This window comes from Clupea harengus, chromosome 11, assembly GCF_900700415.2.
Source record: "Clupea harengus chromosome 11, Ch_v2.0.2, whole genome shotgun sequence".
In the NCBI taxonomy this organism is placed as follows: domain Eukaryota; kingdom Metazoa; phylum Chordata; class Actinopteri; order Clupeiformes; family Clupeidae; genus Clupea; species Clupea harengus.
The window spans coordinates 5,244,668-5,259,667 of record NC_045162.1 but is presented as its reverse complement, the minus strand read 5'-3'; the positions used below and the strand labels follow the sequence as shown (position 1 = coordinate 5,259,667).

At 47.5% G+C, this 15,000-nt stretch overlaps 1 protein-coding gene across 1 annotated transcript in view; it reads left to right on the top strand.

Moving 5' to 3' along the window:
- The window catches only part of csmd3a (CUB and Sushi multiple domains 3a), a 177,126-nt gene that overhangs the window by 129,234 nt on the left and 32,892 nt on the right, over positions 1-15,000 (top strand). Inside the window, exons 52-57 of the mRNA XM_042709035.1 lie at positions 203-376; positions 1,315-1,488; positions 4,908-5,081; positions 5,669-5,854; positions 7,256-7,429; positions 14,097-14,279. Coding sequence (XP_042564969.1) covers positions 203-376; positions 1,315-1,488; positions 4,908-5,081; positions 5,669-5,854; positions 7,256-7,429; positions 14,097-14,279 — 1,065 coding nt within the window. The remainder of the gene's footprint in view (positions 1-202; positions 377-1,314; positions 1,489-4,907; positions 5,082-5,668; positions 5,855-7,255; positions 7,430-14,096; positions 14,280-15,000) is intronic.

Below are 15,000 nucleotides of genomic sequence, written 5' to 3'. Positions count from 1 at the left end.
CGTTTTTCTCTCCGCTGTGTATTTGTCCGACCGTGTTGTGTGGGTGTGTGTGTGTGTGTGTGTGTCCACGTTTTCTTTTTTTTGGAGTGTGTGAAGTGAAGTAGGGGCCCCTTTCGAATTGGGCGTAAATTACAGTTGTACCTTTGACTTTGCGGCGGACGCCAACTCATTCTCCACTCTCTATTGCCTCTCCTATCCGCAGTTATTTCCTGCGGGGAGCTGCCCACCCCTCCTAATGGGAAGAAAATTGGAACGCAGACAACCTTCGGAGCGACGGCCATTTTCACCTGCAACTCCGGCTACATCCTGGTGGGCTCCACCGTCAGGGAGTGCCTGCCCTCGGGACTCTGGAGCGGATCGGAGACCCATTGCCTCGGTACCGGGAAACTTCTCTTAACTAACAGAATTTCTACCGTCTGCCTTGAGTTCTGGTTTCTACACCCGCGGATTTCAGAGTGTTTATGAGTGTAATTCTGGTCCTCATGGAGGAGGAAAATTGCAAAGCTGAATGAAATGAACCCGGAGACTCTGGGTAAGGAGATCGAGGGCTCCATTTAATTCGCTTTAAAGTGCCTTCATGGCAGTGGCGCAGATGAGGCTCCAGTCAAGTGTGAGACCTTCTCCCATCAAGGGAAAGTTTCAAATGATCAGACCTCGCAGTCACTTACTTCAGCCAGCACAGGCACTTTCAGGGGGCTTCGCATTTGTTATTTGTTCTGCCAGGCTGTCTCGTTTTTCGAATGAGGTTGCAGTTTTGTTCTTGTCACATAATTCTAGAACATTTGGCATCCTGTTATACCTGTCATGAGTATAAATGACTCTCACCCTTACTGCAGTGATGGCTGAGCACCTGCAGCAATTATGGATAGGCCTGTAGTCAACAAGATAGCAGTTGCTGAATCTCACTTTGCCACATGTAGCGTAGTTATTATAATTAATTCCACATCAATCTATGCATAGTGGATATCATGGCTGGGCATGTGTAAGAGAGCCGTGACAGTCTACTTATTACCTGTCCAGATTAGCTTCAGCTCCTGTTTCTGGAAGCATCTGTAGACCTTCATTTGTTTATTATTTACTGTTATTTACTTTGCTTACTTGTTTCATGTCAATAAACCACATATGGAAGACAATGGGCACAGTGCACACCCCAGCATATGTTACCATGGTAATTGACAGTGTACATCCCAGCATATGTAACCATGGTAATTGACAGTGCACATCCCAGCAGATGTACGTAACCATGGTAATTGACAGTATACATCCAAAGTGAAGTGTAAGTTCTTCAGTGATACTATCTGTGTTTCTCTCCAGCTGGTCACTGTGGCGTGCCTGAGCCCATCGTCAACGGGCAGGTGGTGGGTGAGAACTTTGGCTACAGGGACACGGTGGTGTACCAGTGCAACGCTGGCTTCAGGCTCCTGGGCTCGTCCGTCCGCATCTGCCAGCAGGACCACCAGTGGTCTGGACAGCTCCCGTCCTGTGTGTGTGAGTAGGAGCTTCAGTCCTGTGTGTGTGTGTGTGTGTGTGTGTGTGTGTGTGTGTGTGTGAGTAGGAGCTTCAGTCCTGTGTGTGTGAGTAGGAGCTTCAGTCCTGTGTGTGTGTGTGTGTGTGTGTGTGTGTGTGTGTGTGTGTGTGTGTGTGTGTGAGTAGGAGCTTCAGTCCTGTGTGTGTGAGTAGGAGCTTCAGTCCTGTGTGTGTGTGTGTGTGTGTGTGTGTGTGTGTGAGTAGGAGCTTCAGTCCTGCGTGTGTGTGTGTGTGTGTGTGTGTGTGTGTGTGAGTAGGAGCTTCAGTCCTGTGTGTGTGTGTGTGTGTGTGTGTGTGTGTGTGTGTGTGTGTGTGTGTGTGTGAGTAGGAGCCTCAGTCCTGTGTGTGTGAGTAGGAGCTTCAGTCCTGTGTGTGTGTGTGTGTGTGTGTGTGTGAGTAGCAGTGTTAATTTCGTTGACGAAAAATATTCGTTAACGACCTTTTTCCCGTGACTAAGACGAGACTAAGACGTGACGAAAACGGATCTTTATAAATAAAAACTATGACTAAATCTATTTTAACTTTCGTTGACGAGACGAGACGAAAATCTTGGTGGTTGACTAAGTCACAATTGTTTTTTTTTTCTAAACTTGTATGCACATCATTGGTTGAATGTTGCCCGGTCCTGTATCTATCCCTCCTCCACTCCCTGAGATGGCCAGACATGCAAGTGACGCCCTATGGCTTAACGATATGATGGCTGAAGTTCAAGCACTCGGTACTGGAAGACAAATAAGAATAGATATCCGGACAGTCTTAAATTATAACTTGACAGAAAATAAAACACAATGCACCGCAATAACCGGAGAGAAACCGTGTGGCTTCAAAATAGATGGGAAGAACACAACAAGAGGCACCTGAAAGCGCACAAGACAACCCTGCCATTTTATGCCAAGGTAAATTAGCTAGTAACTGTCAATGATAATTAGCTAATGTTAACTAGTTATTCGAATATATAAGCCAACGTTAAGTTAACTTCAAAGGGGCAGTCGAGTGTATAGGTTGTGTCAGCTTGGATAACTAGCTAGTCATTTTCGATTGAAACCTCCCGTTTGGCTTGGCAAATGAGTTCCAAAACGTTTAGCTAGCTAACGTTGGCTAACTATGAGGTAACATAGCTAAGTTATACTAGCTATCGATAACTAGCTAGTAAACACATTGCAGAATGGACTATAGGACAGGCCACACATGACATTAATCAAGAAAAAATAAATGAATATGTGATTGGTTTACATATCCTTGTCTATTTATGCAATTGTTATTAGCACTACTTTCAACTCTCAAACTATCCGCCTAGCTAAATACTGTATGTTGGTTATCAGATTGCACAGCAATTCATATGGAGGATATGTGGTTGATTTAACTAAGGCCAGGTAGGCATAGTAGTTGTATTGTGTTATCAGATCATTTGAATCTTCAAAATCTAGACTTGATATTCTCTTATATTTTAATGATAATACTGTTATTAAGTATTGCCTTAAAATTATTATTTACATTGAATTCATTGGAATTCAGCTGTAGGCATAGGAGATCTGTATCTTAGAGACTAATTGCATCCACAGTTTACGTACTGCAAGCTTGACTATTATGCAGTTGTAGACACAACACAAGGGGTCCCCGGGCCTGAGAAGGGATGGAAAGGAGTTTAATGTGACTATAAGATGGACTTAATTTTGAGTTTAATGTGACTAAAACTAGACTAAAATGTAATGAGACTTCGTCGACTAAAACTAGACTAAAATGTTCTGAGTTTTCGTCGACGAAAACTAGACTAAAACTAAGCAGGATAAAAATGACTAAAAGTGACTGAAACTAATATGCATTTTCGTCTAAAGACTAAGACTAAGACTAAATCTAAAATAGCTGCCAAAATTAACACTGGTGAGTAGGAGCTTCAGTCCTGTGTGTGTGTGTGTGTGTGTGTGTGTGTGTGTGTGTGTGTGTGTGTGAGTAGGAGCTTCAGTCCTGTGTGTGTGTGTGTGTGTGTGTGTGAGTAGGAGCTTCAGTCCTGCGTGTGTGTGTGTGTGTGTGTGTGTGTGTGTGTGTGTGTGTGTGTGTGTAGGAGCTTCAGTCCTCTGTGTGTGTATGAGTAGGAGCCTCAGTCCTGTGTGTGTGAGTAGGAGCTTCAGTCCTGTGTGTGTGTGTGAGTAGGAGCTTCAGTCCTGTGTGTGTGTGTGTGTGAGTGTGTGTGAGTAGGAGCCTCAATCCTGTGTGTGTGTTTGAGTAGGAGCTTCAGTCCTGTGTGTGTGTGTGTGTGTGTGTGTGTGTGTGTGAGTAGGAGCTTTCGTCCTGTGTGTGTGTGTGAGTAGGAACCTCCGTCCTGTGTGTGTGAGTAGGAGCTTCAGTCCTGTGTGTGTGAGTAGGAGCTTCAGTCCTGTGTGTGTGGATGGAAGAAGTGAAGCCAGTTCCATGATTGATGTTGTGGTTTTCACATTCACATCAGCATCATATGGAATGAAGGAGAAAACTGAAATGCTTTGAGAACACCCTAATAAAATTTCAAATCAGTAGACCTTGAATTTCAATTTTGGCCAAGATCCTAGATGTTACCAAGATGTAGAGCTGACAGAAAGATGAATTCGGTTTATTTTTTTTAGTACCACAACCTACACGCAGTGTATATTTTTGTTGAAATATCAGAGAGCAAACAAATTGCTGAGGAAAGAAGAAGACCTGCTTGTTTTGGAGTAATCTAAGAGAGCTGGGTCAACAAGCTGTCACAATTTTTACACGCAATGCGCCTGAGCAGATGTTTGAACTCAAATGTATGGCACGAACGCCGAACAAACACTGATAAAATGAAAGCAAACAAAGCCCAGAGAAAGGGTAGCGAAAGCTCGAGCAACGTTGTAAACAGGTCTTTTAGCAGATAAATCCGCACATTAACTATGTCAACAAGACCAGAGGCAGTCCGTATTCAAATTGCCAAGTTTCTGGTTAATTAAACTACTGGTTTACATAGCGTAGCTCTGACAGCATAAGCGAGGCATGATATTATCCACACGCATATACATACATACACACTTGCACATACAATGTGGAGCATGGCAATCAGTGTAAACATTACAAGAATCGTTAAAGGGGGAAGTGGGCATCTTTTCATAATGAGCTGAGAACGTGTCATAAAATTGGGTTTTACTTGATGGTTTATGTTGGTTAGTGAGGCTTTATCATTGCCAGTCAGGCAAGGTGTGATGACAGAATTATGGGCGTTAGGCCTACACGGGTGATAAAAATGGATATTGCACTGTAAAAGACATGGCTGTTAAGATGCCCCAAATAGATCAATGAGTCGGTAAATGAACTGTCATCAAACACCAAATCCTCTTTTTTTTTGACCTGTTTTAATGAGATCCCTTCCTGTATTTTGTGGCGCTAAGCCATGAGCTGTGGCCACCCGGGCAGCCCCATCTACGGTCGCACGGTGGGGGACGGCTTCAACCTCAACGACGTGGTCAGCTTCTTCTGCAACAACGGCTACATCCTGGAGGGCCCCTCCCAGACCCAGTGCCAAGCCAGCCGGCAGTGGAGCCACCAGCCGCCAACCTGCCGAGGTACAGCAGCCAGGCCCCCCTACACCCCAGCAGCGTTGTGTTGCTACAGCAGCCAGGCCCCCCTAAACCCCAGCAGCGTTGTGTTGCTACAGCAGCCAGGCCCCCCTAAACCCCAGCCACGTTGTGTTGCTATTTCAGTCACACACACATGCAAATGTTACAGAGGCAGAATGATCGGGCAGAATAACTAAAGCATTCCCAATTTTCTTTGGTTGAGGAGAGTGACTTTCAGGGTTTTTTTTTCCCCCCCACAGTTTCAGGCTGGAGCTGTAATTACTGTATGAATAAAACCAATTTCGTCCCCCTCCTCCCCAAAATTTGCGAGATGATTAGATGAGACTTCTTTTATTTTTAACGACTCTAGCTGGGAAGAATTCTCAGGGACTTTGCAGCCTTCCAGTGGAGACTGTTCTGAAGACTTAATTTGGTATTGTATTTATGACAGTCGGGATCTCTGTTTACGCTGCCAGTTAATGTGCCTCAGCAGCTCAGAATGTACTAAATGTAACGTGCCGTGCGATTGATTATATATTTTATTTCCGTTCATTTGTGCTCTCTTTTTCTCGTCTCACATTCCCTTCCTCTAGTGGTCAACTGCACCGACCCAGGCATTCCAGCCAACTCCATCAGGCAGAGCAAAATCGAGCACGGCAACTTTACCTTCGGAACCGTCGTCTCGTTTGACTGCAATCCTGGCTTTTACCTGTTCGGGTCATCCGTGCTTACTTGCCAGCCCATGGGTTACTGGGACAAGCCCTTACCGGAGTGCATCGGTGAGTCAACTGTTTTTTTTCTTCTCTTCTTCTTCCTCCTCCTCTAAGCCTCTGTGTTGCATGGCTTGATCCAAGGGGAGGTCTCTTGAGTTCCTGTGACCCCCACGGCTGAGCTTTTAAGCCTCCACAGCGAGAATCGTGTTGGAGATATTTAAAACCCCTCGAGAGCCCAGGGCTACAACAGCTAACATTAGCATGTTTTTTTTTTTTTCTTCTTTTCTGCCCAACATCACTCAGCGCCCAGTGCTTTATTTTTAAAACATCTAATGAACGTGGGGTGGCAGGGGTCAAGCACTTATTATGTAGGTGGTTCAGCATCAGGTTGGCTTCGCTTGAGAGGGCCATTTGGCTGCGAGGCGGTAATTGGCCGAGCTTTCCCTTTTGTTATGGACGTCCCACAGACTAATTGGATCATAACCCAGGTTTTCTGACAAGCATTCCTGACGTGCGGACACTGGTTTGAAATAGAGGGAATGCACACAGGAGTGAGAGAGAGAGAGAGAGAGAGAAAATGAGAGAGAGAGAGAGAGAGAGAGAGAGAGAGACCTGACTTCCCCTCCTCACTCATCAGTGTGTCTTCATCAGTTGGAATTGTAATGGTAAATTAATGAGCTGGGGCCTTAAGTACTGAGCACAGTGAAAGGATATTGTTGTCAGTCTTTCTGATTCCCCAACTCTGTTTTCTCTCTCTCTTTCTCTCTCTCTCTCTCTCTCTCTCTCTCTCTCTCTTTCTGCTTTTTTTGTGGGGAGATCAGACACGTTTGTAAATTGCCTCTGTTCCGTCATTTATGCCCCTCTGAATCATTTTTACATGAGCGCTGACTGTCATCACACCTGCAAACTGCTTTCACAAGCATGAAATCGGATTAAAATAGATGTACCTCTGACGTCCAATCCCAAATCAGACCTGACGCAGTTGAGTGTGGAAAGTACAACTCTACCAGAAGATGAAAGGATTCTCGTCGCGCTTTATCTCCCTCTTTTGCAGAGAATATTACTGGATAGCTGCTCTGAGGACTAAATGCCTGTAGCTAATACTGGGAGATGGCAGCTATCCGTCTCGGAAAAGAGTTTTGAAGCTTCGTCCACGCCGAGGCCATTTTGTGAAATAAAGTCGGAGCAGCAGTCTGTGCTTCATGGTGTAGCGAGTCGAAGATACGAGCCGAGACTGTGTAGACTAATTTCGGAACCATAATTCTTGGGAACATTTTGAGATACAAACTGTTTCATAACGCTCCTCATTCCCTTAAAGGACTGTCCCGCACTGTACTGTATGTCCCTGGACAGACCCCTTTTCTTCTCATGAAATGTGAATATATGTTGTTGGTTTTGCTGCTGCTGGTAGCGGTAGTTTGCTATTAGTAATTTTCCTTGGGTCTATTTTCGTCTCTGTCGTTTCAGAGATTGACTGCGGTCTGCCCGGGGTGCCTCCTCATGGCGTGCTGACGGGGGAGAAGTTCACGTTCGGCTCCACGGTGCACTACACCTGCTCCAGCGGGCGCGAACTGGTGGGCGAGGCGGCACGCACCTGTCAGCTCAACGGCCACTGGAGCGCCCCGCTGCCACACTGCTCAGGTGCGATCTGACACCCACATGTTCACACACATACACACACACACACACACACATACAGTATATGGATATATATAGACACACATATGGATATATATATATATACACACATGTGTCAACACGCATGCATATGCTCAGTTGTTTGAGAGTCTGCATACTGACATTCACTCTCTGTGTCACACACACACGTACACACACACAGACACACAAAGACACACACACACATACACACTCATACATATGCAACAGACATATGCAACTGTGCAACTCCCACATGGAAACAAATGCGCACCTAATTTAGTTGTTTTTGTTTTGCGAACGTCTATGTGATGAGGTTAGCCTGATAATACCAGCCCACATGTCTGAAAGCTTTTAATGACCGCAGTTGCAATTACCACTCCCCACCACATGTTCACTCATCCCCCCCCCCCCCCCCTCTCTCTCTCTCCACACCCCCCCCCCCCCTCGGGTCTCTTCCTGTCTGTCTGTCTCTCTCTGATCTGTTCCCTGGTCTATTCTTCTGTCTCTCTCTCTCTCTCTCTCTCTCTCTCTGTCTCTCCCCCTCTATCAGTCTCTCTGGTCTCTCCTTCTCTGTTTCTCTCTCTCTTTCTCTCTTTCTCTTTTTCTTTCTCTCTCTCTCTCTCTCTTTCTCTTTCTCTCTGCTCTCTGTCTCTGTCTCTAGCTTCAAAGCCACCTGCTTCCTTCTGTTCCCACATCTGCTGTTTTCTGACCTGATATTGGCTCCATTTTGTCTCGCTCCTCACGCTGCCAAAGCCAAAGCCAAAGCCACTTCCTCGGGAAAAGTTCACCCACCAATATCTGCTCCTGACAGGGAGCACAGCACCCCCCTCAGTACAGACACAAACACACACTCACAGACACACACAGAGTCACACACCAACTCACTCAGTACAGACACAAACACACACTCACAGACACACGCAGAGTCACACACCAACTCACTCAGTACAGACACAAACACACACTCACAGACACACACTCACAGACACACAGCACCCCCCTCAGTACAGACACAAACAGACACTCACAGACACACACAGAGTCACACAGCACCCCCCTCAGTACAGACACAAACACACACTCACAGACACACACAGTCACACAGCACCCCCCTCAGTACAGACACAAACACACACTCACAGACACACACAGAGTCACACAGCACCCCCCTCAGTACAGACACAAACACACACTCACAGACACACACAAAGTCACACAGCACCCCCCTCAGTACAGACACAAACACACACTCACAGACACACACTCACAGACACACAGCACCCCCCTCAGTACAGACACAAACACACACTCACAGACACACACAGAGTCACACAGCACCCCCCTCACTACAGACACAAACACACACTCACAGACACACGCAGAGTCACACACCAACTCACTCAGTACAGACACAAACACACACTCACAGACACACACAGTCACACAGCACCCCCCTCAGTACAGACACAAACACACACTCACAGACACACACTCACAGACACACAGCACCCCCCTCAGTACAGACACAAACACACACTCACAGACACACACAGAGTCACACAGCACCCCCCTCACTACAGACACAAACCCACACTCACAGACACACGCAGAGTCACACAGCACCCCCCTCACTACAGACACAAACACACACTCACAGACACACACGTTGAGTCACACAGCACCCCCCTCACTACAGACACAAACACACACTCACAGACACACACAGAGTCACACAGCACCCCCCTCACTACAGACACAAACACACACTCACAGACACACACGTTGAGTCACACAGCACCCCCCTCAGTACAGACACAAACACACACTCACAGACACACACAGAGTCACACAGCACCCCCCTCAGTACAGACACAAACACACACACTCACAGACACACGCAGAGTCACACACACCAACTCACTCACTCACATCACATTTCCACAGGCTGTGCACAGAGTGAATTCATTGACCCCAAAAACTGAAAAGGAAGCAATGCAAGCGAAGAGTGTTCTCTCTCCCCCCTGACTGTGGGGGCAGTGGGTTCTCTCTCTCTCTCTCCCCCTGACTGTGGGGGCAGTGGGTTCTCTCTCTCTCTCTCCCCCTGACTGTGGGGGCAGTGGGTTCTCTCTCCCCCTGACTGTGGGGGCAGTGGGTTCTCTCTCTCTCTCTCCCCCTGACTGTGGGGGCAGTGGGTTCTCTCTCCCCCTGACTGTGGGGGCAGTGGGTTCTCTCTCTCTCTCTCCCCCCTGACTGTGGGGGCAGTGGGTTCTCTCTCTCTCTCTCCCCCTGACTGTGGGGGGCAGTGGGTTCTCTCTCCCCTGACTGTGGGGGCAGTGGGTTCTCTCTCTCTCTCTCCCCCCTGACTGTGGGGGCAGTGGGTTCTCTCTCCCCCTGACTGTGGGGGCAGTGGGTTCTCTCTCCCCCCTGACTGTGGGGGCAGTGGGTTCTCTCTCTCCCCCTGACTGTGGGGGCAGTGGGTTCTCTCTCCCCCCCTGACTGTGGGGGCAGTGGGTTCTCTCTCTCTCTCCCCCTGACTGTGGGGGCAGTGGGTTCTCTCTCTCTCTCTCCCCCCTGACTGTGGGGGCAGTGGGTTCTCTCTCCCCCCTGACTGTGGGGGCAGTGGGTTCTCTCTCCCCCTGACTGTGGGGCAGTGGGTTCTTCTCTCTCTCCCCCTGACTGTGGGCAGTGGGTTCTCTCTCTCTCTCTCCCCCCTGACTGTGGGGGCAGTGGGTTCTCTCTCCCCCTGACTGTGGGGGCAGTGGGTTCTCTCTCTCCCCCTGACTGTGGGGGCAGTGGGTTCTCTCTCTCTCTCTCCCCCCTGACTGTGGGGGCAGTGGGTTTCTCTGTGCTGGGGAGCACGGAGGGATTTTCCAAAACCTGACATCACTCCGTGGGGGGAAAGCACTTCCGTATTCTCTGTGATTATTCCCGGCCCGCTCTGCATAGTTTTGATGTTCCAGTTCGAAGCATCGCCACGGATCCGTGGGGGCTTCCCCCCCGCCCCCCGCCCCCCCTCCACTCCTCCACTTCTAGCATCATTAGACCGCAAACGCCTTTTCTCTCATCTCCCAGGTTCGCCCCGGAATGAGATGAAATGAAACTGTCGTACCTCGGCTCGCGCTGGCGAGAGGTGCAGTAGGAAGACAGCGGAGATGTGGTTTGTTTGTTTCTTAACAGGGGTGAGGTGCGCTGATCGTGTCTCACTATTGAGACGTTAAGGCCTACCCTTCGTGTTCAAGTAAGCCCCTGCATAGATAGCGCCTTGTGCCATTTTCACCCGAAGATCGCTTATCTAGACGAAGCACATTTGATTTTTAGATCGACGGCCAATAGCGCTGGCATGGTATGGCGTCCTCTGAGGGCCCTGGCAAGACTCAGGGACAGGGAAGCAAGCGGATCGATGCACTCTGGATGAGTGACTTAGGGGACACAGAGAGAAGCCATCCCTTTCTTTCTTTCTTTCTTTCCCTCCCTCTCCTCGACTCCTGTGTTGTATAACTGCCCTCAAAGCTTCATTATGCCTCTGAGCGAGCGGGCTAGGTGGCGTGGGTGGACGCAGGCTTCACACCAAACCCCTGTTCCAATTAGCGGGAGTCAGAACTGTCGCCGAGCACACGAGGGTTGCCTCACCTTTGCCTGGGAAAAGTTTTAAACAAACGAACTCTCGTCACTTACACCACACGCCGTGGCTATTTTCGTTTTTATCCGACCTTGCAAGATGACACCAATGATGAAAAGGAAAAAAAAACACAAACTGCTCTCTTCTGCCCATATCATTATGAGGATGTAGAAAGCAGCTTAGTGTACCTTGGATGAGGCACCCTGTGTTTCCTTGGCACAATGCTGTCATCGTTAGGAGCTTTAGCAACCAATTACAACATGTGCCATCTGAGTTAGTTTTCTACTGCTCCAGCGAGTAAGCAAGTTCAAAACCCCATCGATGTCTATGAGGGATTAAGTGTGTGCTTGCCAGTTAGCGGTCTGACGCATTTTGAACTTGATTGGATTGCACCTGGCACTCGCTCATGTTATCAAATTCAGATTAGAGCGTAGTCTTATTCATGCCGTGGGTAGGGTGTCGGTAAGCCATTCTGGACAAACAGAAAAATGAGAGATGGTGGATCACATTGTGTTGGAGAGTTGCCAATTATGTTGCTCAACTACATGGTCTGCATGTGTGGATGAGTGGGAACGCTGGCCCAAAAGGCCTTTAGGATGATTCTCTCTTTCAGAACTCAGTGTGTTCCATGTTTACACACACACACACACACACGCATACACACACGCATACACACAAGCATACACACAAGCATACATAACAATATACTGAATGAACACACTCAAACTGTCTAATAAACAAACCTTGACCCACTTTGACACCTCTGTGACTGTCTCTGAGTTGGCACAATCACTGGGCTCTGCACTGTGCCACAGGAGGGCTTCCCTGTGTGTGTGTGTGTGTGTGTGTGTGTGTGTGTGTGTGTGTGTGCGTGTGCGTGTGCGTGTATGTATGTGTGTGTGTGTGTGTGTGTATGTGTGGCGTAGTATGTCATCTACCTTGAAAAAGAGAAAATTCATGTCCCAGATTTCTAATGGGGAGGGGAGAGAAAGAGAAGAAAGAAAGAAGAGATTCAACAAGATTCCCTTTCTTTCTTTCTGCGGGTGAGAAAGAGGGGTGAGAGGGTGGAGGAAGAGGGTGGAGGGAGAGGGTGGAGGGTGGAGCGCTACATCACCATGTGTTTATGAACAAAGGGCAGGATGACACAGCACACGTGGCCGGCCCAAGATGCTGGGCGGGGAGGCGGAAGGAGGCGGTGTTGAGGAGATCGCCCCCGGCTAGTTTTAATCACCGGATAAATGGCTCCCCTGGGCCTGCCTGGAAACGCTCTCCACCACGCGCTGCCCTGGGCGCCGCCGCCGCGGCAAGCACTCACACCACACGGATAATTAATTGAGCTTTAATTCAGGTCAAAGACTAGTTATCAGAGGAGTTTATTTATACTGGGGTCTTCCTTGATGGTGATGTATTGCCCTTCTGAATATGTGCAATAATGTACACACATTCACACACACAAAAAAAAAATAGTAGTCCCCCATCAACGCGGAGAAAAGTGTTGGTCTGTGAGAACGTAATGATAGTCTTCACATGCTTAGCTAGTGGGCAAAAGAACAACATGCGAACAACATTTTACGATAATTAAGTCTCAGCACAATTTGCGTCATTATCTCATGAACACATTTGCAGGTGGAGTAAAATGGAGGGATGCTGACTCATTTACATACATACCATAGTTTTGCATCCATTTTCCTAACCGTACCATGATTAGAATGATCCCTCTGTTTGACAGGCTTTTACTAACCATGTTTCACCACCATTAACATCCTTCCCCCTCTCCTGAAGCACCATCATTTTCATTTGTGCAAAGAGCTCTTTCAAATGGCTGTCACCAAGTGTGTCATTCTGCCTTCTCCAGCCTTGTATTGCTGCCTCTAGGATTAAGGGGGGAAAAATACCTCACACAGCATGGAATGAGACTTGTAGGATACTGCTCATGTATACAACATGACGTGTTAGTTGGAAAGAAATAACTGCAGAACGAACTACATCCTGCAATAACAAGCAAGCCTGTCGTAGCTGTCTTAGGAGTTGCTAAATTACACTCCACCATATAATGTTTTATGTGATTTCTCTTTCATTGAATTAAAATAAATGATGCAAAATTGTATTTCTTTTTGTAAATTGATATTCAATCCCATAGCCCCATGCCTACATCTAGACTGCACGAATGATCATTCATTGGTATCATTACCATTCCTGCTCAACATACAAAACACATACATTATTCATACACATGCAGACAGCCAACGCAATATAGTGCCTACATTTCATATAGTTTGTGTGTGATGTATGTATGTGAGTGTGTACGTGTTTGAGCGCATGTGTGTTTTTTCTACTGATTCTCAAGATAAGAATATCAGAGCACACCGCAGAGAGAGACACACACAAATCAATTCCCTCCCTCCAGAAAGGAAATCAAGGTGTCCACAGGTGCCAGACACCTGCTAGGACGCACTGCGCACTTATATACAGATATTCTCTCAGTTCTATGGTTGACATGGCAACTCTGTCCTGGAAGATATCCCCCAATCCCTATGTAATAAAACTTAAAAGACCAAATATAGCAGAAATGATCCATTTTATCTAAGTGTGTGTAATATGTAATGCTGTTTCACCCATCATGTCCGTCTCTAAGCCATGACTTGAATGCATCTCTGTTATGGCATGGACCACAGCGCAGTGCAGCCGTCTTTATAATGCTGCCTTCTTGTTGGATGTTGGTGTGCAGTGAGCACCTCTTAGAATGGGACTTCAGCCTCAGTGGAGGTGCGAACCAAATACTCCAACCTCCAACCAACCTCTCATGTGATAGCCAGTGGAACCTCTCATGTGATAGCCAGTGGAAACTGATAATGATAATACCTGAGCAGGAGCTGTCTTCAAGTGCCTTTATGTCAACGTCTCTCACTATCGCTTTCTCTCTCGTTCTCTCTCTCTCTTTCATTCTCTCTCTCTCTCTCTCTCTCTCTCTCTCTCTCTGTCTCTCTCTTTCTCTCTCTCTCTCTCTCTCTCTCTCACTCTGTCTCGCAGGGGAGAGCTCAGGGACCTGTGGGGACCCCGGCACGCCGGCACACGCCAGCCGCGAGGCGGGCAGCTTCCAGCTCCGCAGCAAGGTGCGCTTCACCTGCCACACGGGCCACACGCTCTACGGCTCGGCCGAGAGGATCTGCTTCCCCAACGGCACCTGGTCAGGCAAGCAGCCCACCTGCAAACGTAAGAGATGACGCACGCCTCTCCGCTGGAAGAAGGGTCGGCTTTCACGTCTTAGACAGGGGAATAAAAAAGAAAAGAGAAAAGGGCCTAATTCATCTTCTCACTGTTAAAGAAGATATAGAAATGGGAAGTACAGGGGATGAGCTTTAAAAGAGTGATTTCCTTTCTTACTGACAAATAAATAATTTAGGGAATCAAATGTCTATGGTGTTAGCTGCGCTCTGTGGCTGTCGTGTGTTATGAGGTGACTGTAGTAGCATTCAACGAAAAAAAATAGCATTTCTGTTTTTTTATTACATTTGTTCACTTATTGCGGGTTATTGCAGTAAGATTCAATCAATTTTACAGTTTTTTCTGCTCAGATATATAGTCACTGAAGAAAATGGAGGATCGTATATGTTTCCCCTATATCTCCAGGCTGTAACTATTTTATGGGTTTTTGCTTTTGTTGCAATGAACCCTTTTTGGCCCTGCACCCTGACCATGCCATCACCAGGGCAACAGGTTATTGGTTGTGGCGGTGAGTGCCGGCAGTAAAACAGATTTACAGGTTGTTGGTTCTCCCTAGCCTCTCAAAGGCAGCCATCTTTCAGTGCCAGACGAGTTTCACTCTCACCTCTCAGCTAACAGCTTGTTTTACACCCAGCCCTGTGGCATCGACACTTTGTCCGGTGTTCACAAAAACACACTGGAAAAAAACGCCTCCTTTCGACATCCTCCA